Raw genomic sequence first — 15,164 nt, 5'->3', positions numbered from 1 at the left:
TGGTCTGCTCTCCCTCATGCTGCTAACATAGAATAGCTTCTTCTTCAACTTATGTTTGTAATATACTTTAGCCATGCTTTTAAGTATGAATGTTACTAAAGCATTTGATTGTAATAATCATTTCATTTTCTTGGACAAATGATTCACTTATGGCATTTGCAACATTCCACTAGTACTAATTAGATTGTATTTATATTTCGCTCCCAATTTGTGCAAATAAATAATCAGATATCAAATCCTTTAAATATATCGTCTGGAGTCCTGCAAGGAAGTATCCTGGGGCCTCTTCTTCTTTTTTTATTACATATTAATGATACAGCGACCATTGATTCAAATCTGAACATATATAATCTATGTGGATGACTAGACAGTATTCTTTTCGGACGAATCTGAGATAAATAAATAAAGTCGATGCATTTCTTTTAAAGTTAAAAGCTTGGGCTGACGTATATTGTTTGAAAATTATCAGAAACAAAAGCAAGAATGTTCCGCCCCCGTGGTTTGGGTCTACAGTCCCTTTGAAATTTGGGTCATTCAACATTGAATTTGTAAAAAGCATCAAAATACTCCGAGTTATTTTTTCTGATGATATCCTCTAGAATAATCACATTAAATACCATTGCTCTAAGCAAGGCAGACCCTTAGGAAACATTAAGGGGAGACGCGGGTCTTAAAATGTTCAAAAAACGCGAAATTTCGCGTTTTTCAAAATTCACCTATTTGGATTAATTGTAGTCTAAGGTACCTGCCTGCAAAGTTTCAATGTCGAATTCAATGTCTAAGCATGAAAAAAATGATATTTACCATGTCCCCGCAGAGCCCTGGCACAGCGAGTTCAATGAAAACAAGTGGAACTTCGCGCCCCGCGCGTTTCGCGATCGCTCGTCGGATCGCGGCCATCTTGGTCTTGTTGGAAAGCCGCTTATTTTCCCCACGTCCCCATGCCATTCGTTATCGCGACAACATCGGGGAACGTCCGCATTCCGCGGGTTTCGAAGGCCCCAATTGCGATCGCTCATTGGCCGGCTAGCAAGGTGCCCGTACGTCAGAGCACGCGCGGCGCCTAGCGCCCCTGCTATTGGCCTAAACGCGCCCCTCCGCTCTTTTTCTCCTTTCCTCCTTTCCGTTCCCGCGCTGGCGAGAGGTGCGTCGTCTGCTCCTGGGCCCGTCTCCGCCCGTCTCCTTAGGCCTGTCTGCTTTGTTTCCTCCGTGGTCGAGCGCACGTTTTAGTTCCCGTTTGCGCGCTTGCGTTAAACATTGTTGGTTTGTTTTCCTACGAAGTCGCGCGTGTTTTGTTTTGTTTCGCTTCGAGTTCTCGAGATGCCGGACGACGCTCGGTTGAAATCGAGCACGCGGCAAGCGTTCGGAAGGAAGAGGAAGCGACCGTGGAACAAAAAGCCGAAGCTGTCTGCTGCAAGTGCGCCACCGCGATCGGCACCGCCGGATGCCTTGGATCTTCCGGAAACATCAGCCGGAGACATCGCGACTCTATGCAGCAGCGGCAGTTTGTCGAGCTTTGCGAGCGCGGTTCGTGCCGACACCGCATACTACTCCACGGCCGAGCAGGCGCAACGAGTCGCACGATCGGACGAATGCAAGCGTGCGCTATCGGAAAAGTCGGCGACCCAGCGCAAATTCGACCTTCTCGGCGTCACCACAGGAGGCCAGACGCGCGACGCTGGGACACAGTTCATTGTAGTGGACATGAAAGCTCTCCAAGCATGGAGAAGGACAATCTGCGTTTGCGTAAGGCCAACGCTGCCCACCAGAGCAGCAGCAATGCAAAGCAGAGGTTCTCCAGGCAACACCAAACTGGAACAGCTGGGGACTACAGTCCTGGACGGCTGTGAGGGGCTCCCCTTTCAAGTGCTACACGAACAAAGGCCCTTTTCAGGGCCAAACAAAATCTGCTCTCGGAGCGTGCAACCCTTGGTGCCTCCTCCCGTTGTCCCTTATAGAGTCTACTCATACTTTTATAACTTGATTTTACATTGCAGACATTATTTCTCAGTTTTATATTATATTTTAAAGGTTCTTGTGAACGGATTGCAGAATTTTTCATCTCAATTTGTTCAGATAGAACTATGCTTCATATTGCTGAACATTATTGCATGGGATCCCTTACTAAATTTTATGCAATGAGTGTCAAAACTTCAACTGCAATTTTCTCAGCTTCGCGTTTTTCGTCTACATGCCTAGCCTTACGGTTGTTTTCATTAGATTATTCTTCAAGGATTTCTATAAACTTTATACCGTTGAATTCAGAAAGAAGTGAACTGCAGGGTGATGCTATTTTTGTATGACAGTATGGGCCCGAAATTTTATTATTAGTGATAATGTGACCTCGTTAGGCTTTGTAAATAGTGTACTTGACCTAATTAGACTAGTTTTATACAATGATCTATTTTTACAAAAATATAAATAGCATCATCTTGCATGACAGGTCTTTAGCTACAAATCCATATCACTTATGCAAAAAAATTTGTATTAGAAAGTTCCTTAATGAGTCGTAAGAAATGACCTAATTAGGTTTCATTATTTTCTTCGTAACTCAAAATGTAATTGAGATATTGCAGAACTAATTGAATATTTGAAAAGAGGAAGCCGAAACACATATACACACTGATTTTCATTATAATCCATTAATAAACAAAAAAGTCGATTTTAGAACCAGAACCAGGAAAAACAGGCATGTTTTTCCAACAAGCATAAAAAATTTTATATAATTCATTATTTCTTTTTGTTATTTATGTTACTTTTTTAGAATTATAATGCAATTAAATGCAATAAAACCCGTTTGCTCTACTGATGTCTAACCCCTGGTTAGCTCAGTTGGTAGAGCGCTCCACTTGTAATGGAGAGGTCCCGAGTTCGATACCCGGACCAGGCGGGTTTTTTCGGCCGTTCACCAGTCACCTAAGCTGTGTTTGGAGATTTATGTTTGTCCTTTGTCCCTCTTGTTCCCCTTCTCCAGGGATTCATTTCGTCATTATGTTACTTCCATCTAGTCTGAGAAAATACATCTGTTTAATCTAAATAAAATACATTAATTACAAAAATAAAGTTAGAATAATGGCAAATGTCTCCTGGAATCATCATACACAATCATTGTTTAAATTATATAAAATACTTTACACCAAATTTATAATAATTGTTTAACAATTGCTTATAAGTATGCGGCACATGGATCCTCCAGTACGATTCTTGAATAATTCGATTTAAAAGCAAAAACAAAATATTTTTAGTCTAGACATCACTAGCCTTGGCATATTCCGAAGTGCCGAACAAACTATGTGAAAACACTTTACCTTTTTTGTTGAATGATTATTTTGATAGAAATATACTACTAGATGTCATGTGAATGTCCAACAAATGTACCCTTAAACTGTGCATTTAATATGTATGAATAGGTGCACATATTTTACTGAACGAGTTTTATTGTGTACTCTGTCGCAGCTGCTGAATGGGGGGCCTGGAGCTTGGTCAAGCAGCATTTCTGCAGCCTTTTCTCCGGCCTTCCGTTCACCCCAGGTATCTGTGTCGTGAATCCATAAACTTTGTATCTTACCATAATAAGTTCCATATGCATAACCTTGGTTTCCTTTTAAGTACAGTTTCTTCTTGTCGGCACCATTTCTGATACAATTCGGCATAGGGGTCAGCGTTTATTTTACAGACATGTGATCAATGTTTACCGCTACCCTTTCTGTGTGCGCATAACCTTCAGTGCACAAGGTCACGCAAAAAAAGAATGTGAAGGAGTAAAATGGCAATACACAGACACCGGTGGGAAAGCAACGGTATACAACTTCAAGCAATGCACCTCCCTGTTGCCTGTTCGCTGAGCTGTGGTTTCCCAGTGCGTATCTTCAGAAAAGCAGCTCTATTTTGACTGATGTTTATTTACAAACATGAACTTAGTAGTCCTTACATCTAAATTACCAAAAATAAACAAAAGTAAATGCTTCACAATAGACCAGACTTCTAGTGCATATAACGTTTCACAGATACGTCAAAGTAATATGCGGCATAAGTACAATTGTCGCCATTTTCTCGGCATATCGAGAATTGTTTCCTGTCCCCCCGACGCTTTTAATGATATGCAATTTCAATAAAAATGTGGGGGAGAGCAAACTGAGCGGTGCATTAATTAGCCATCATTTCACATCACACTTCCGCAAACGGATGCGACGGAAAGATCAAACACCACAAAATATCCGAGTGGAGTTTGAGTTTGAGACAACACACCTTTTGCTAAATTACCCAAGCACAAAGGAGAATGCTGGGAATGTAGGCACATGCACCTGCCTTATCTGCATAAAAGATTCTAAGCAAATAACCGAAAAAAGATGGAGACGAACATGCAAGCAACAAGCTGTTTCTTCTAGATTTTTTCCTTTAGAACAGTTATTGCCACAGATTCCAGCACGTACGACCCCCCTCACGGTACGTGCCTTGATAATTTACAAAAAAAGTCTATTTTGAGTGCACCTACCATCATCTCCATCAGGCTGAGATTGCTGATGTCGTCACTCAGTTCCGAGATGGAGTTGTGGTGTCCAATGAGCTGCCGAAGTTCCTTCAGCTCAAAGAAGGACTCGGGAAGAGACTCTATCTTGTTGCGACTGGAACAGACCGAAATGCAGGCCAAACATGAATGTCACGAACTTGACAGGTTGACACAATCTACATCTACACATCAAATTGAGAAGGCCTTTTCTGTCAACCAGTGGCAAAGACGGGTAAAGGTAAAGTGACCATATTCCTCGGGCCCCAAAGCGGAACGCATATTGGGGAGGGGGGGGGGTGTTGCGAGGCCTGAAATTTTTAAATTTTGGTAACAAATCATATCTTTTTAGTATTTCATATAGACTGTACACATTTCTTTCCATGCACATTTAATACATTTGGTTGGAATATTTCTTTAGTATTGATGTATTTATTTTTGCACATAACATGCCCATAGTATCAGCATCATCTCTGACAAGCAAATCTTGCACATTGTTCAGAGAGAGCACCCTTTCACTGGTGCAATTTTTCCGTCTAGCTGCGTCGTTTATCTATTCGCGCTTCAGGGGAGCCGAAGCGGGACAAAACACCGTCCCACAAGCAAGCTTGCGGGACAGTGGGACCACGGACGGGAAAGCGGGACCTGTCCCGCCTAAATCTGGACGTCTGGTCACTTTAGGTAAAGTACACGTGAGAAACAATTGAAATGCAAGGTAGCTAAAAGATTTCTTGTACCTCAATGAAAGTAAAGGGTGGAAAGAATAAACTAACTACACGAAACACAGCATACTTACAAACTATGGTACCTTTCACCACAATCAAACATTTCTTATCAGCAGAAACTAATCTGATGAAATCAACTTCCTTGCCTAGCCCAAAAACCCTTAGCTTGAAAGGTGTAAATGTTGGTGATGATCGGCCAAGCAGTTCCATCTACGACCCTAAAAACCAAATTCAAGGAACACAACTGGAAGTGAGCCATTATTATTTCCTGAAAAACTAGCTGAAAAATGCCTCAACTAAACTCTAAATGTATTTTTTTGAAAACAAAACAAAAAAACACTGCTTTGAGTATTCTCTTACTGAAAGCGCCTTAGACTGAGAAGAAAATTTTTGAATTTTCTTTGGTGTCCCTTCGAGGAAAAGCGAATTCGTAATTAGTGCTCATCGGTCGTGTTGTTGCCAATGAACTCAATGTTAAAGCTCACTAAATGTGACAAATGTGACTGATAGACACGTTTACTTATGTGCTTTGTGTACTATGAAAACTTATTTAAGTAATTAAATAAAGAGAAAGAAGGCTTGCCTTATGTTTAGTTTGGAAAGCTGCCCGAGTTTTCCCATTGTCTCAGGAAGCCCGCAAAGCTGGTTGTCGTTGATCTACGCAAAATGACACACAACAAAACATACAGGGTGAGATACATACCACAGCCATACTTAACTGACTCAGCCTTTTGTTGTATTAAAGTACATATACAGGGTAATCCTTTCAGTGGGACTGGAATAAAAAAAAAAAGGGGGGGAACTTGCATTAGAGTTTCTTTTCTTTAGCCCAGGGGGCTAAGTTGGCCCTAGGGGCCACTAGAAAAGAGGTTAAATTGCGAGCTCCTTGCTTCAGAACAGAGTATGGAGCGCCAGGGTGATCGCTGGTGGCGCCACTCCGTGGAGAGCTACAGGGGAACTAGACCTGAGCATGGAAACCGAGGCAAAAATCAGCCCACTTTCAGCTGAATTAATGGAACTGGCCCCAGCTGGAAGTGGACTGATTATCGCCTGGGAATGCTCACCGTAAGAAGACATTTTAATTTTAAAAAAGACCACAAACGGAGGACACACATACACGCCCAAAACGTTGCCCCACGTTTGCGTCCTAGTTCGACCGTTTCAGTGAGACACATGTCTTCTGTACTCACGAGGCACGGATGATCTACTCCGAGTGTTATTCGACCAAAGCCAATGCAAAATCATCCCACGTCCTCCTCAAATCGGCACATGTAAAAGAGCCCACCTCTAGGATGTTGAGTGCCTGGAGTCTCTCTATGTCTGGGGAGAGCACGGTCAACTGGTTGGAGGACAGGTAGAGCTTGGTGAGGTCTGCCTGGTCCCACCATCGGTCGCCGTCGCAGTGGTCCAGCGACACGGAAAGACCCTGGCGCTCTTCCTCGGTCAGGTTGTTGATGTTCCACACTATCTCTGGCACTAAGAAAGTTGCAGACAGAGGAAACATTATGAAAATCAGCCCAACTGCTTTAATACCCTTCGTAAAAAGAAAAAAAAAAAAAAATTCAAGCATTTTATTTTATTCTTTTTTACAAAGGAAGCTAAAGTCAGAGACAGAGGAAACATTATGAAAATCAGCCCAACTGGTTTGGTGTTCTATGTCAAAACAAAAAAAAATCTCAAGCTTTTTTTTTTTTTTTTTTTGAACGAAAGTTAGAGACAAAGGAAACTAAAGTCAGAGACAGAGGAAACTTATGATAATCAGCCCATTTGCTAATTTTTCCTTTGTCTATTTATATTTATTTATTTATTCAGATAACCCGCCCTTGAGGGCAATATAGTAGGGAAGGGGAAAATACAAAATGAACTTGATGCCAAGTACACTGAATTGTCTATACAATTTAAATTGTCTATTCAATTTACCCACAGGTAGGTAATCAGACTGCAATAATCACAAACAACAATAACAAAAAAAGGAGAAACCCAGATTAGCGTAAAGATACTGGATTCATAGATTTATGCAATGTGTAAGCTCGTAGAAAGAACAAGTATTAGGTATTTGACAATGCATGATAGATTTGAGAGTTTCCAATTGTTTGAGGCTATCTCTTCAGGTAGTTGATTCCAGTTGAATATAGTGTGAGGGAAAAAGGAATATTTCTAAATGTCTGTCTTGCATGAAAGAGACCTAATTTTTTTGCTATGGTCCAGTCGCTGACAGATGAACTGAGGTGGAAGTAAATATTTTGTTTTGTCAATTTCACTCTGATTACAGTATATGCTGTGGGGGAGTTTTAGGCGGGAGCATTGACGTCGATTCTGTAGAGGCTACCAAATGAGCTCGCGTTTCATGGCAGTTACGCTTTCACCATGCAAGTAGGCACTGAGGACAAATCTGGCGGCTCTGTTTCGTATTAGTTCTATATTTTTAACCAAGTACTGCTGGTGTAGATCTTAAACTTCTAAAGCATACTCTAGAATGGGCCGAATATTTGTGAGATACATGGTATTTTTGACTTCCTGAGGAGAATTTTAGAAATTACATCTGATGAAGCCTAGTATCCAGTTAGCTCTAGCAGTCATATACTCAATGTGGAAATGCCAGGACAGATCATAGGAAAAGTAAACATCCAAATATTTTGACCTGAAGTGACACGCTTGTGGGAATATCATTACTCTGGTACGTGTTGGTGACAATATTTCACCTTTTGGTTACACGGACAAAGTGACACTTGTTAACATTCAAACTCATTCCCCAAGTGCTACACCAGTCAGCTACGCGGTCGAGGTCGGCCTGCAGAGTGATACAGTCGCTCCAACTACTGACTGATCGATAGATTGCACAATCGTCAGCATACAGGCATATACTGGAAAAAATGTTTACAACAATATTATTAATAAATATTAAAAATAAAAGCATCCCCAACACAGATCCCTGGGTGACTCCAAAAGTGACAGAGATATAATTAGATGATTTGCCATTATTTAGCACTGCTTGAGTCCTGCCATTTAGGTAATCTTTTAACCTTAGGAACTTCATTTTATGAAGGATACATTTGAGTAGTACAATATCGAAGGCTTTTCGGACATCAAGGAAGATACAATCTGTTTGAAGGCCATTATCATACGTGTATGCTAGGTCATTGTGAAATTCGACCAGTTGAGTTGTGCATGACAAGCCTGGGCGGAACCCGTGTTGTCATGAAGTGAAAAAATTATTCGACTGCAAATGCTGAGCAATACTGGTGTAGATCACGTGTTCCATCAGTTTAGAAGACGTGCTTAGCAACGAAAGGGGCCTGTAATTTTCAACCTTGTTTTTGGGGCCACTTCTATGCACAGGCATGACACGAGCTTTCTCCCAGTCTGGAGGCAAACGACCATTGGATAAAGATCTGGTAAAGAGGACGTACAAAAGCATAGCCAGTATACCAGCACATTTTTTGAAGACACTGTTGGGAATGCCATCTGGACCGGGAGACTTGTCAGAATTAAGTGACCCCAAGAGTTTAACAAGGCCGTCAGTGTGAAAATCGATTTCAGGCATAACTCGCGACTCGTTTACTGCATTAGGGAAAGCCAAGTCCACCGCAGTTAGCGGGGGAGAAAAAACTGATTGGAAGTATCTACTAAAGCACGCTGCTTTTACCTGGTCGTCGTGTATGGTCTGCTCAAGTTACTTAATTGGTGGTATGTCAACCCTGCCCTTCTTGTTGCTTTTTGTTAGTTTCAAAAATTCTTTAGGGCTTCCTTTGAGACGATTGCTTAATGTACCATGATAAATGTTTTTTGCTGGTTTAAGTTTACTTTTATAGAGTTTACTGAGGTCGCGTAACCGAGTAAGGGATGCGGCAGTAGAAGTCCTACAGAAAGTTAAGTATGTGCGCTTCTTTTTCCTCAAAATTTGTCACAACTCTTTAGTTATCCAAGGTCTGTCTTTCTGCCTTTTAAGCGAAAATACCTTGTGCGGAATGTAGATGTCGATTAAAAGCTTAGTTCTAAAAATGTTCCACGGGTTTTCAACATCCATCTCATAGCTGTGCAACTCAAAAATAGGAAAAAAAGTTACAAGCTCATCAGCAAGGCTAGCGTAATTGCCCTGATCGTAAAAAGAACAAATTCAAGCCAGATTTTTTTTTTTCGTCCCCGATATTTTTTTACTTCTTGACCCATGCTTTGACTACTAATCGTGGCATGATGTTGACGTCTCCTATCGGCTTGACTGTTTAGTTTGTTCATAATCTCTGTTAACATGTAGGTTGTGATTTTACGGGCTGGCGGTATTAATAAATGAAATGGAATTAATTTAAGTCTCCGTTTCATTGCCAGATGGACTGCGGACGACGCTATGAGCCATCATACCCAATGAGGTGCTGCGAGCATATCACATGGTTTCGCGCTGTACACATCATTGCACCCAATCGGAAGGTCACATGAAACTCCCGGTTAACGTGCAGGTTTGAATCGCGGCCAAGATGGACAATATGACGGAGGCATATTCTGGGGAATGGTACCATGAAACTGAACTTTCGGTCGCGTGCCAAAGGATTGTTTGCTGAGACGCGCCAGATGCCCTTCGTCGAGCTGGCACGTATACCCCCCAAAATATTTAATTGCGTGAGCTGCCAGTAATAACGGCAACACCCACACAGAAGAACAAAGAGGTCGTTAAAGTTGATGGTTGGGCGATTTGGTACGACATACTTTGAGATTAAAAACAGCGCTGCGTCCGTGTTACTTCTTCGTCTGGTCCTTCGTTTTTTGTGCTGTTTTTAATCCTGAAAGAGGTGGCAGTGACGTGAAGAAGATAATTTAATCCATCGACCACACATATATAAATTATTATCATTTTATCATTTCATCTGAGCTTTAAGGTCCCCGATGTGGAGCTAGGTTCCAAGAAATCTAAACATAATTGAACAATAATATTCATAAAAGAAGACTAGCCCCATTTTTGGCACACAATGAAAGAGAAAGTAGGGGAATAAAAAGAAAAAAAAAAGTGTGCAAACGTGGCTATTGTTTTTCTGCGGAAGGGCTCGACTTTTATTCCTCACGTGGTGCCTCTTTATCTGATCCCACCGGCTTCCGCAAGAACCGTTTAATTAACATGCGAGCGCTGTACCGGTAGCCTGGCGGTAGCTCGCTGGCCGCGCAACCATGCAGTACATCTCGTCTGTTTGAAACGCGCCCAACCAAAATGTCAAGGACGACGAGACTGTGGCTATTGTCAACCAGTCTCTCTGCAGGACTGCGCCTTGCAGATTCGTTAAAATCAAGTCTACGAAAAAGAAAGACAAAAAAGAAACGGAAAACCGTTTTACCGAAATCGGCGGTCACGCTCACAAACTACGATGGCGAAACTTTTCGTTGCACGAGCACGAAGGTAGCCTTTCTGTCGTGTCATTTTGTCAAAAAAAAAGAAAAGAAGAATTTTGCGTTAATTAATTAAATTATTTATTTATTAACTGACGTTTTTCCACAGTTCATCCGTGAACAGACACTGCGGCAAAGTCACCGATCAGTGGACTGACACTAAAGAAGGCCGTTCAGCTATGCTGTCGGTGTGTAACAAACGAATGGTCAAGCTTTTTAGTTTCAAAGATGCGTTACCTTCTATCATTCCTCGTCCAGTGAGGTTGAGTTGACCGCTCTTGCGTGCGAGCTTGACGAGATCCATGCTCAACGACGACTCTTTTTTCTGGAGGTGGAAGCATGCTTGCGGGCTAGAACGGCGCTCCGCGCGGGTGCCTGGCTTGGGAATCCGGGACATCGTCGCTTGTTTGGCACTGGAAACATGCGGGACACGACGGATTGCCGAGCTGCAACGCTGTCGGTGTCACAAACCAAGAGACGCACCGAGACGACGCACACGCTCACACGCTCGCGTCCATGCTCGCGTACCTCAAAACAACGACAAACCAAATAAAACGTAAAATAAAATAAAAACAAAAACAACTAGATAAAAAAATCTACCAAGTTTTTTAATTGAACGGTAACTTGCGTCATCTAGGAGATTTTAAAAAAATGTTTTAAATACCATTAACTGCTTTTAATGACAACTTTAAATAAAATTCAATGTGCCGTAAAATATAATTTTAGAAATGCTTTCAAAATAAAATAATATTTAGATCTAAGCAACAATTTTTATTATTTTGCGTTTTCTGCAGTGCGTGTCCCCCTAGCGGTAGCGTTTCGCGTCAGACGTGGGCTGCTAGGCTTGTGGACAGAACAGGTGAGACTGCAGAATGACTAGAATTACTTCGATCGCCGTTTAATTAATTTGATAGAGACGCAGATAGTTCGCGCCTCAGAAAGGGGATCCCTGTGCGCGTTCGTAGTGCCAGCTTAAATAATTGAAGCATCGATCCTCGTAGCGAGGCGAGGGTGGTAACGATCACCCCCTGACCACAAGGCCCGTGTAGCTGCCAGCGGTGTTCGCGAACTCCGTCCACCTAAGATCCGAATCACTCGTCATCGTAAAGTAACAAAGCCGTTGTAAGTGTTTCCAAAGCTTCCTAAACCCTATTGATATAATCTTGGTTAAATGTCATGGTCGGATTCGGCGCGGACAGCTAGTAAACTGCCGACGAAAACTAGCAGAGAAAATGTCACGGGTGATGTGGTCTTTCGTTGTAGCTTGCTTAGCTCTAGTCGGTAGGAACAGGAAATTCTCTGGTTTGTATCGCGACAAGCGGTGCTATTGATTGATTGGGTTCAGCAGGGATAGTATGGAAGACGTTGGTGAACTTGCGCTGCACGGAAAAATGTAATTAGTGACGCCATTCACTCGAAAAGACAACTAAGCAATTGGGGTGGCACTAAATAAATCCTAAAATTAATGAAAAAAAATGGTCGTCTTTTTTCTTTTTTTACAAGTATCCAGTTGTGCGATGGGACGCCGAAGAAGTAAGCGGAAGCCGCCGCCAAAGCGCAAAAACATCGAGCCTCTGGAGACCCAGTTCAACTGCCCCTTCTGTAACCACGAGCGGTCGTGCGAAGTAAAAATGTGAGCACCATTCGTTTCACGTCGCTCTCGGCTGTGTGTACAAGATAAACTTGACCCTTGCTGCTTTCGTTCCCGATTCTTTTGCAGGGACAGGCAAAGGAACACCGGTCGGATCACCTGTAGAGTCTGCCTGGAAGACTTTCAGACGTCCATAAACTGTATCCTTTCGTGGGCTTCCAATATTCTGAGAGCACTTGGAGCATGACCACTTAGTTCCCTCCAAAACAAGGTAGGTTTTGTGTGAAGGTTTCGTCTGGCACTGCTTTTATAGTCTGTTGCAGGCTATACTCCGTTTCACCTTATGTTGTACCGCAGCAAAGGCTAGAAGCGCGAGCTCATAGTGTTGGCAGCTGCCCTTGGTGCACGAGAGCTTGTGCCGCCGAGGTGTGCCATAGAGCAAGGAGCTCACACTTGTAGCCTGTCCTGCGTTACAACACAAGGTGAAACAGAGTATAGGAATAGCAGGGCAGACTTATATTTCAACTCGTTTGGATGGATGGATGGATGAATCCGGCTGAGCCCTTTGGATCGGGCGGTAGCTTACGCCACCCAGCCTAGCGTTTGCAAACAAACCGGAGCGCCCCAGCGGACACTACCGGCGCCGCACACGCGCGATGGAGTGTGGGCAAGAAGCTCCCCGTCGCCCATAAACAAACCATTGTTGTCGGCGTCAATTTGAGTCCCCGTGCACTTTTTATGGCTTACAAGAATGGACTGTTGGGCTATTTGGTAAACGTTCATGATGAAAAACAGCTCGAAACACAAGAACACAGAGGAAACATACACAGACACATGTATGTTTCTCCCCTCTGTGTCCTTGCGTTTTGCACTGCTTTTCATTATAAACTTTTATGGCGCTTGAATTGTTGATTCTACATTTTCCTGGCAATGTCTGGCTACTTTAGCCGCCTCAGCGAATTTAGCGAGGCTCGCTACACAGCAAAACTTTGCATGAATAATGTGCCGTGTAACGCTTCATTCCGCGTGGATGCCGCAGAGTTAACGCTAAAGCCAGATTTGCATGATGAGATTCTGCTCGCTATTTTCAGTCATGACGTTGCTCGGGCTGCAAAAGTGTGAACCGTAGCCGAGATGGTCAACGTCGACTCTGAAAATTGCAGGCAGAGTCGGACGAAGTGAATCGGGCATAATAAGTCGGTGATAGCCATTGGTAACAATTATCAATATCTTGCATCTACTGTTTAAACCAAGCCCACTTACCCCAACCAACCTTCAAACCTGGAAGTCTTTTCTGCACTTACTTCTTATCGCAATTACCGGGTCAACAATTGCTCTACGTGTCGCTGTCGTTTGAACAAGCGGACGACAACAAGCAGGAATACTTGAAAGAGCAGACGACAGTTTGAATGATTTTCTGCCGTTTGAACTTGAAGACGCATTGAACGCAGTCCGCAGGTGGTCGGTACAACTTGGCGGTTTTCCCGCATTCATGTTGAAACAAAACAAATAATTCCTACGACTACAAGTATCCGTGAATTCCACCCAAAGTGCTTCCTGCACAAGCAGTCGTGGTCTAGCAGCGTCTGTTTTTTTCTTTTTCACGGCCCCTATCTACGTTCTTGGACAAACCGAGCAGGCAGAAAACACATGAAAACTCACCTTCAAACTTTTCCCGACTCTTTTAGTGCAGCCCCAGTCGCGGCGTTTTGACAAGGCAGGTTTTTATGTGGTTTGTTCCAAAACAACACAGGAATGCACGTCTTGCATGGCGACTCCTGCCCACTGCCCCAGACCAGAAGTGCGTCCAACGCGCCACCACCGCGCTGTGACATAACAGAGTCAAGTTGGTGAGAAAACTGCCAATCAGGGCAAGCGCTCGCCCTGATTGGTAGTTTTCTCCTGTCCATTACTCGCTCTGCTAAAGTCGAAAGAGTGGAGGGCTTGGTGGGAGAAGCTTGCTCTGCTTTTCATAACCTCCTACAGAGTATTCATCCTTTTTTGTTTGGCAACAAACTCGGTGGTACCATCTATTGGATGGCCCGGCACACTTCCAGTTCATGTATATTTCCTAAATCTTTTACTGATCATTCTTTTATCATAAGGGTGAATTAAGTCTGACAGTGCTATAAGTGGCCATTTCCAGAAGATAGCGTCTATATTTGATTTCCCAAATACTGCAAAACCTGCCGTCTAGTTCAGAACTGGAAGTGGTTGGGGGCTATGCGCACACTGGCATGTTTTGGCACGCACACGTTTCAACATGCACAAAAAAAAAGCGAATAGGATGGAGTCTCGCATCGGCTGAATGAAAATTTCTAAATCTGTTTGCCCCAATTGCACAAATTGTTTTTATGCTGCCCAGAGTGGTACCTGCATCTAAGATCCACCCAAAAAATTAGAAATGGATGTTTAAGAGCTTGTTTTGAGCCTCTAACTGCCATTAGAAACCCAGCTTGCCTGTACTCACTTCAGCATGCTGGTAACTGCAATAAGTTCAGCCATGAAATGTTCTAAAGCTGAAACGTTTGTGCGGAGCCTTGGTTCTGCTATAATTGCTCTGTAAAAATGAAGTGTTTGTCCACAGATGTCGGCAAGGTGCGGAGGACAATGCCCAGTTTTTCCACACTGGTCATAGACGCTATTCCAGCGCACCTGCTGCCATTTCTTCCGTTGCCATCCTTGACAGTATTTCTCGCTCAGATCTTTCAGAGGCCATCGACGTTTATAGCGACTGGATTGACGCCTGCGAAGAGGCTAACCAGTGAACAGGAGTGACGTTCAAAATTTCTTGTACATAAGGTGTAAATGATCATTACATTGTGGCCACCCTGTCTGTGCTTGTAACCATTAGGCGGTGTGGAAGGCTTCATCTGTCCGACTCCAAGAAGGCAAGCTGTGTTGTCTGCAGATTCACATTTTGTTTTTCTTTGTTTTGTCTTGGCCATTAAACTGACGGTTAAAGCAT

At 43.0% G+C, this 15,164-nt stretch overlaps 2 protein-coding genes across 2 annotated transcripts in view; one reads left to right on the top strand and one right to left on the bottom strand.

Annotated features, from left to right (window-relative positions):
* Positions 1–11,183, bottom strand: part of LOC115323462 (leucine-rich repeat-containing protein 40) — a 28,423-nt gene extending 17,240 nt beyond the window's left edge. The window contains exons 1-4 of the mRNA XM_040207537.2: positions 10,843–11,183; positions 6,518–6,708; positions 5,816–5,889; positions 4,496–4,625 (exon numbers count right to left, since the gene is read on the bottom strand). Coding sequence (XP_040063471.1) covers positions 4,496–4,625; positions 5,816–5,889; positions 6,518–6,708; positions 10,843–11,002 — 555 coding nt within the window. The 5' untranslated portion in view covers positions 11,003–11,183. The remainder of the gene's footprint in view (positions 1–4,495; positions 4,626–5,815; positions 5,890–6,517; positions 6,709–10,842) is intronic.
* Positions 11,184–11,379: 196 nt separating this feature from the next.
* Positions 11,380–15,164, top strand: LOC115308185 (transcription elongation factor 1 homolog). Its single transcript, XM_002410320.3, has 4 exons — positions 11,380–11,464; positions 12,109–12,238; positions 12,326–12,396; positions 14,900–15,164. The coding sequence occupies exons 2-4, from the start codon at positions 12,123–12,125 to the stop codon at positions 14,962–14,964; spliced, it is 252 nt and encodes an 83-aa protein (XP_002410365.3). The 5' UTR covers positions 11,380–11,464; positions 12,109–12,122; the 3' UTR covers positions 14,965–15,164.

Source organism: Ixodes scapularis, unplaced genomic scaffold, assembly GCF_016920785.2.
Source record: "Ixodes scapularis isolate PalLabHiFi unplaced genomic scaffold, ASM1692078v2 PGA_scaffold12__126_contigs__length_90152505, whole genome shotgun sequence".
NCBI classification, from domain to species: domain Eukaryota; kingdom Metazoa; phylum Arthropoda; class Arachnida; order Ixodida; family Ixodidae; genus Ixodes; species Ixodes scapularis.
Note: the sequence above shows the minus strand (reverse complement) of the source record. Positions and strands in the feature narration are given on the sequence as shown.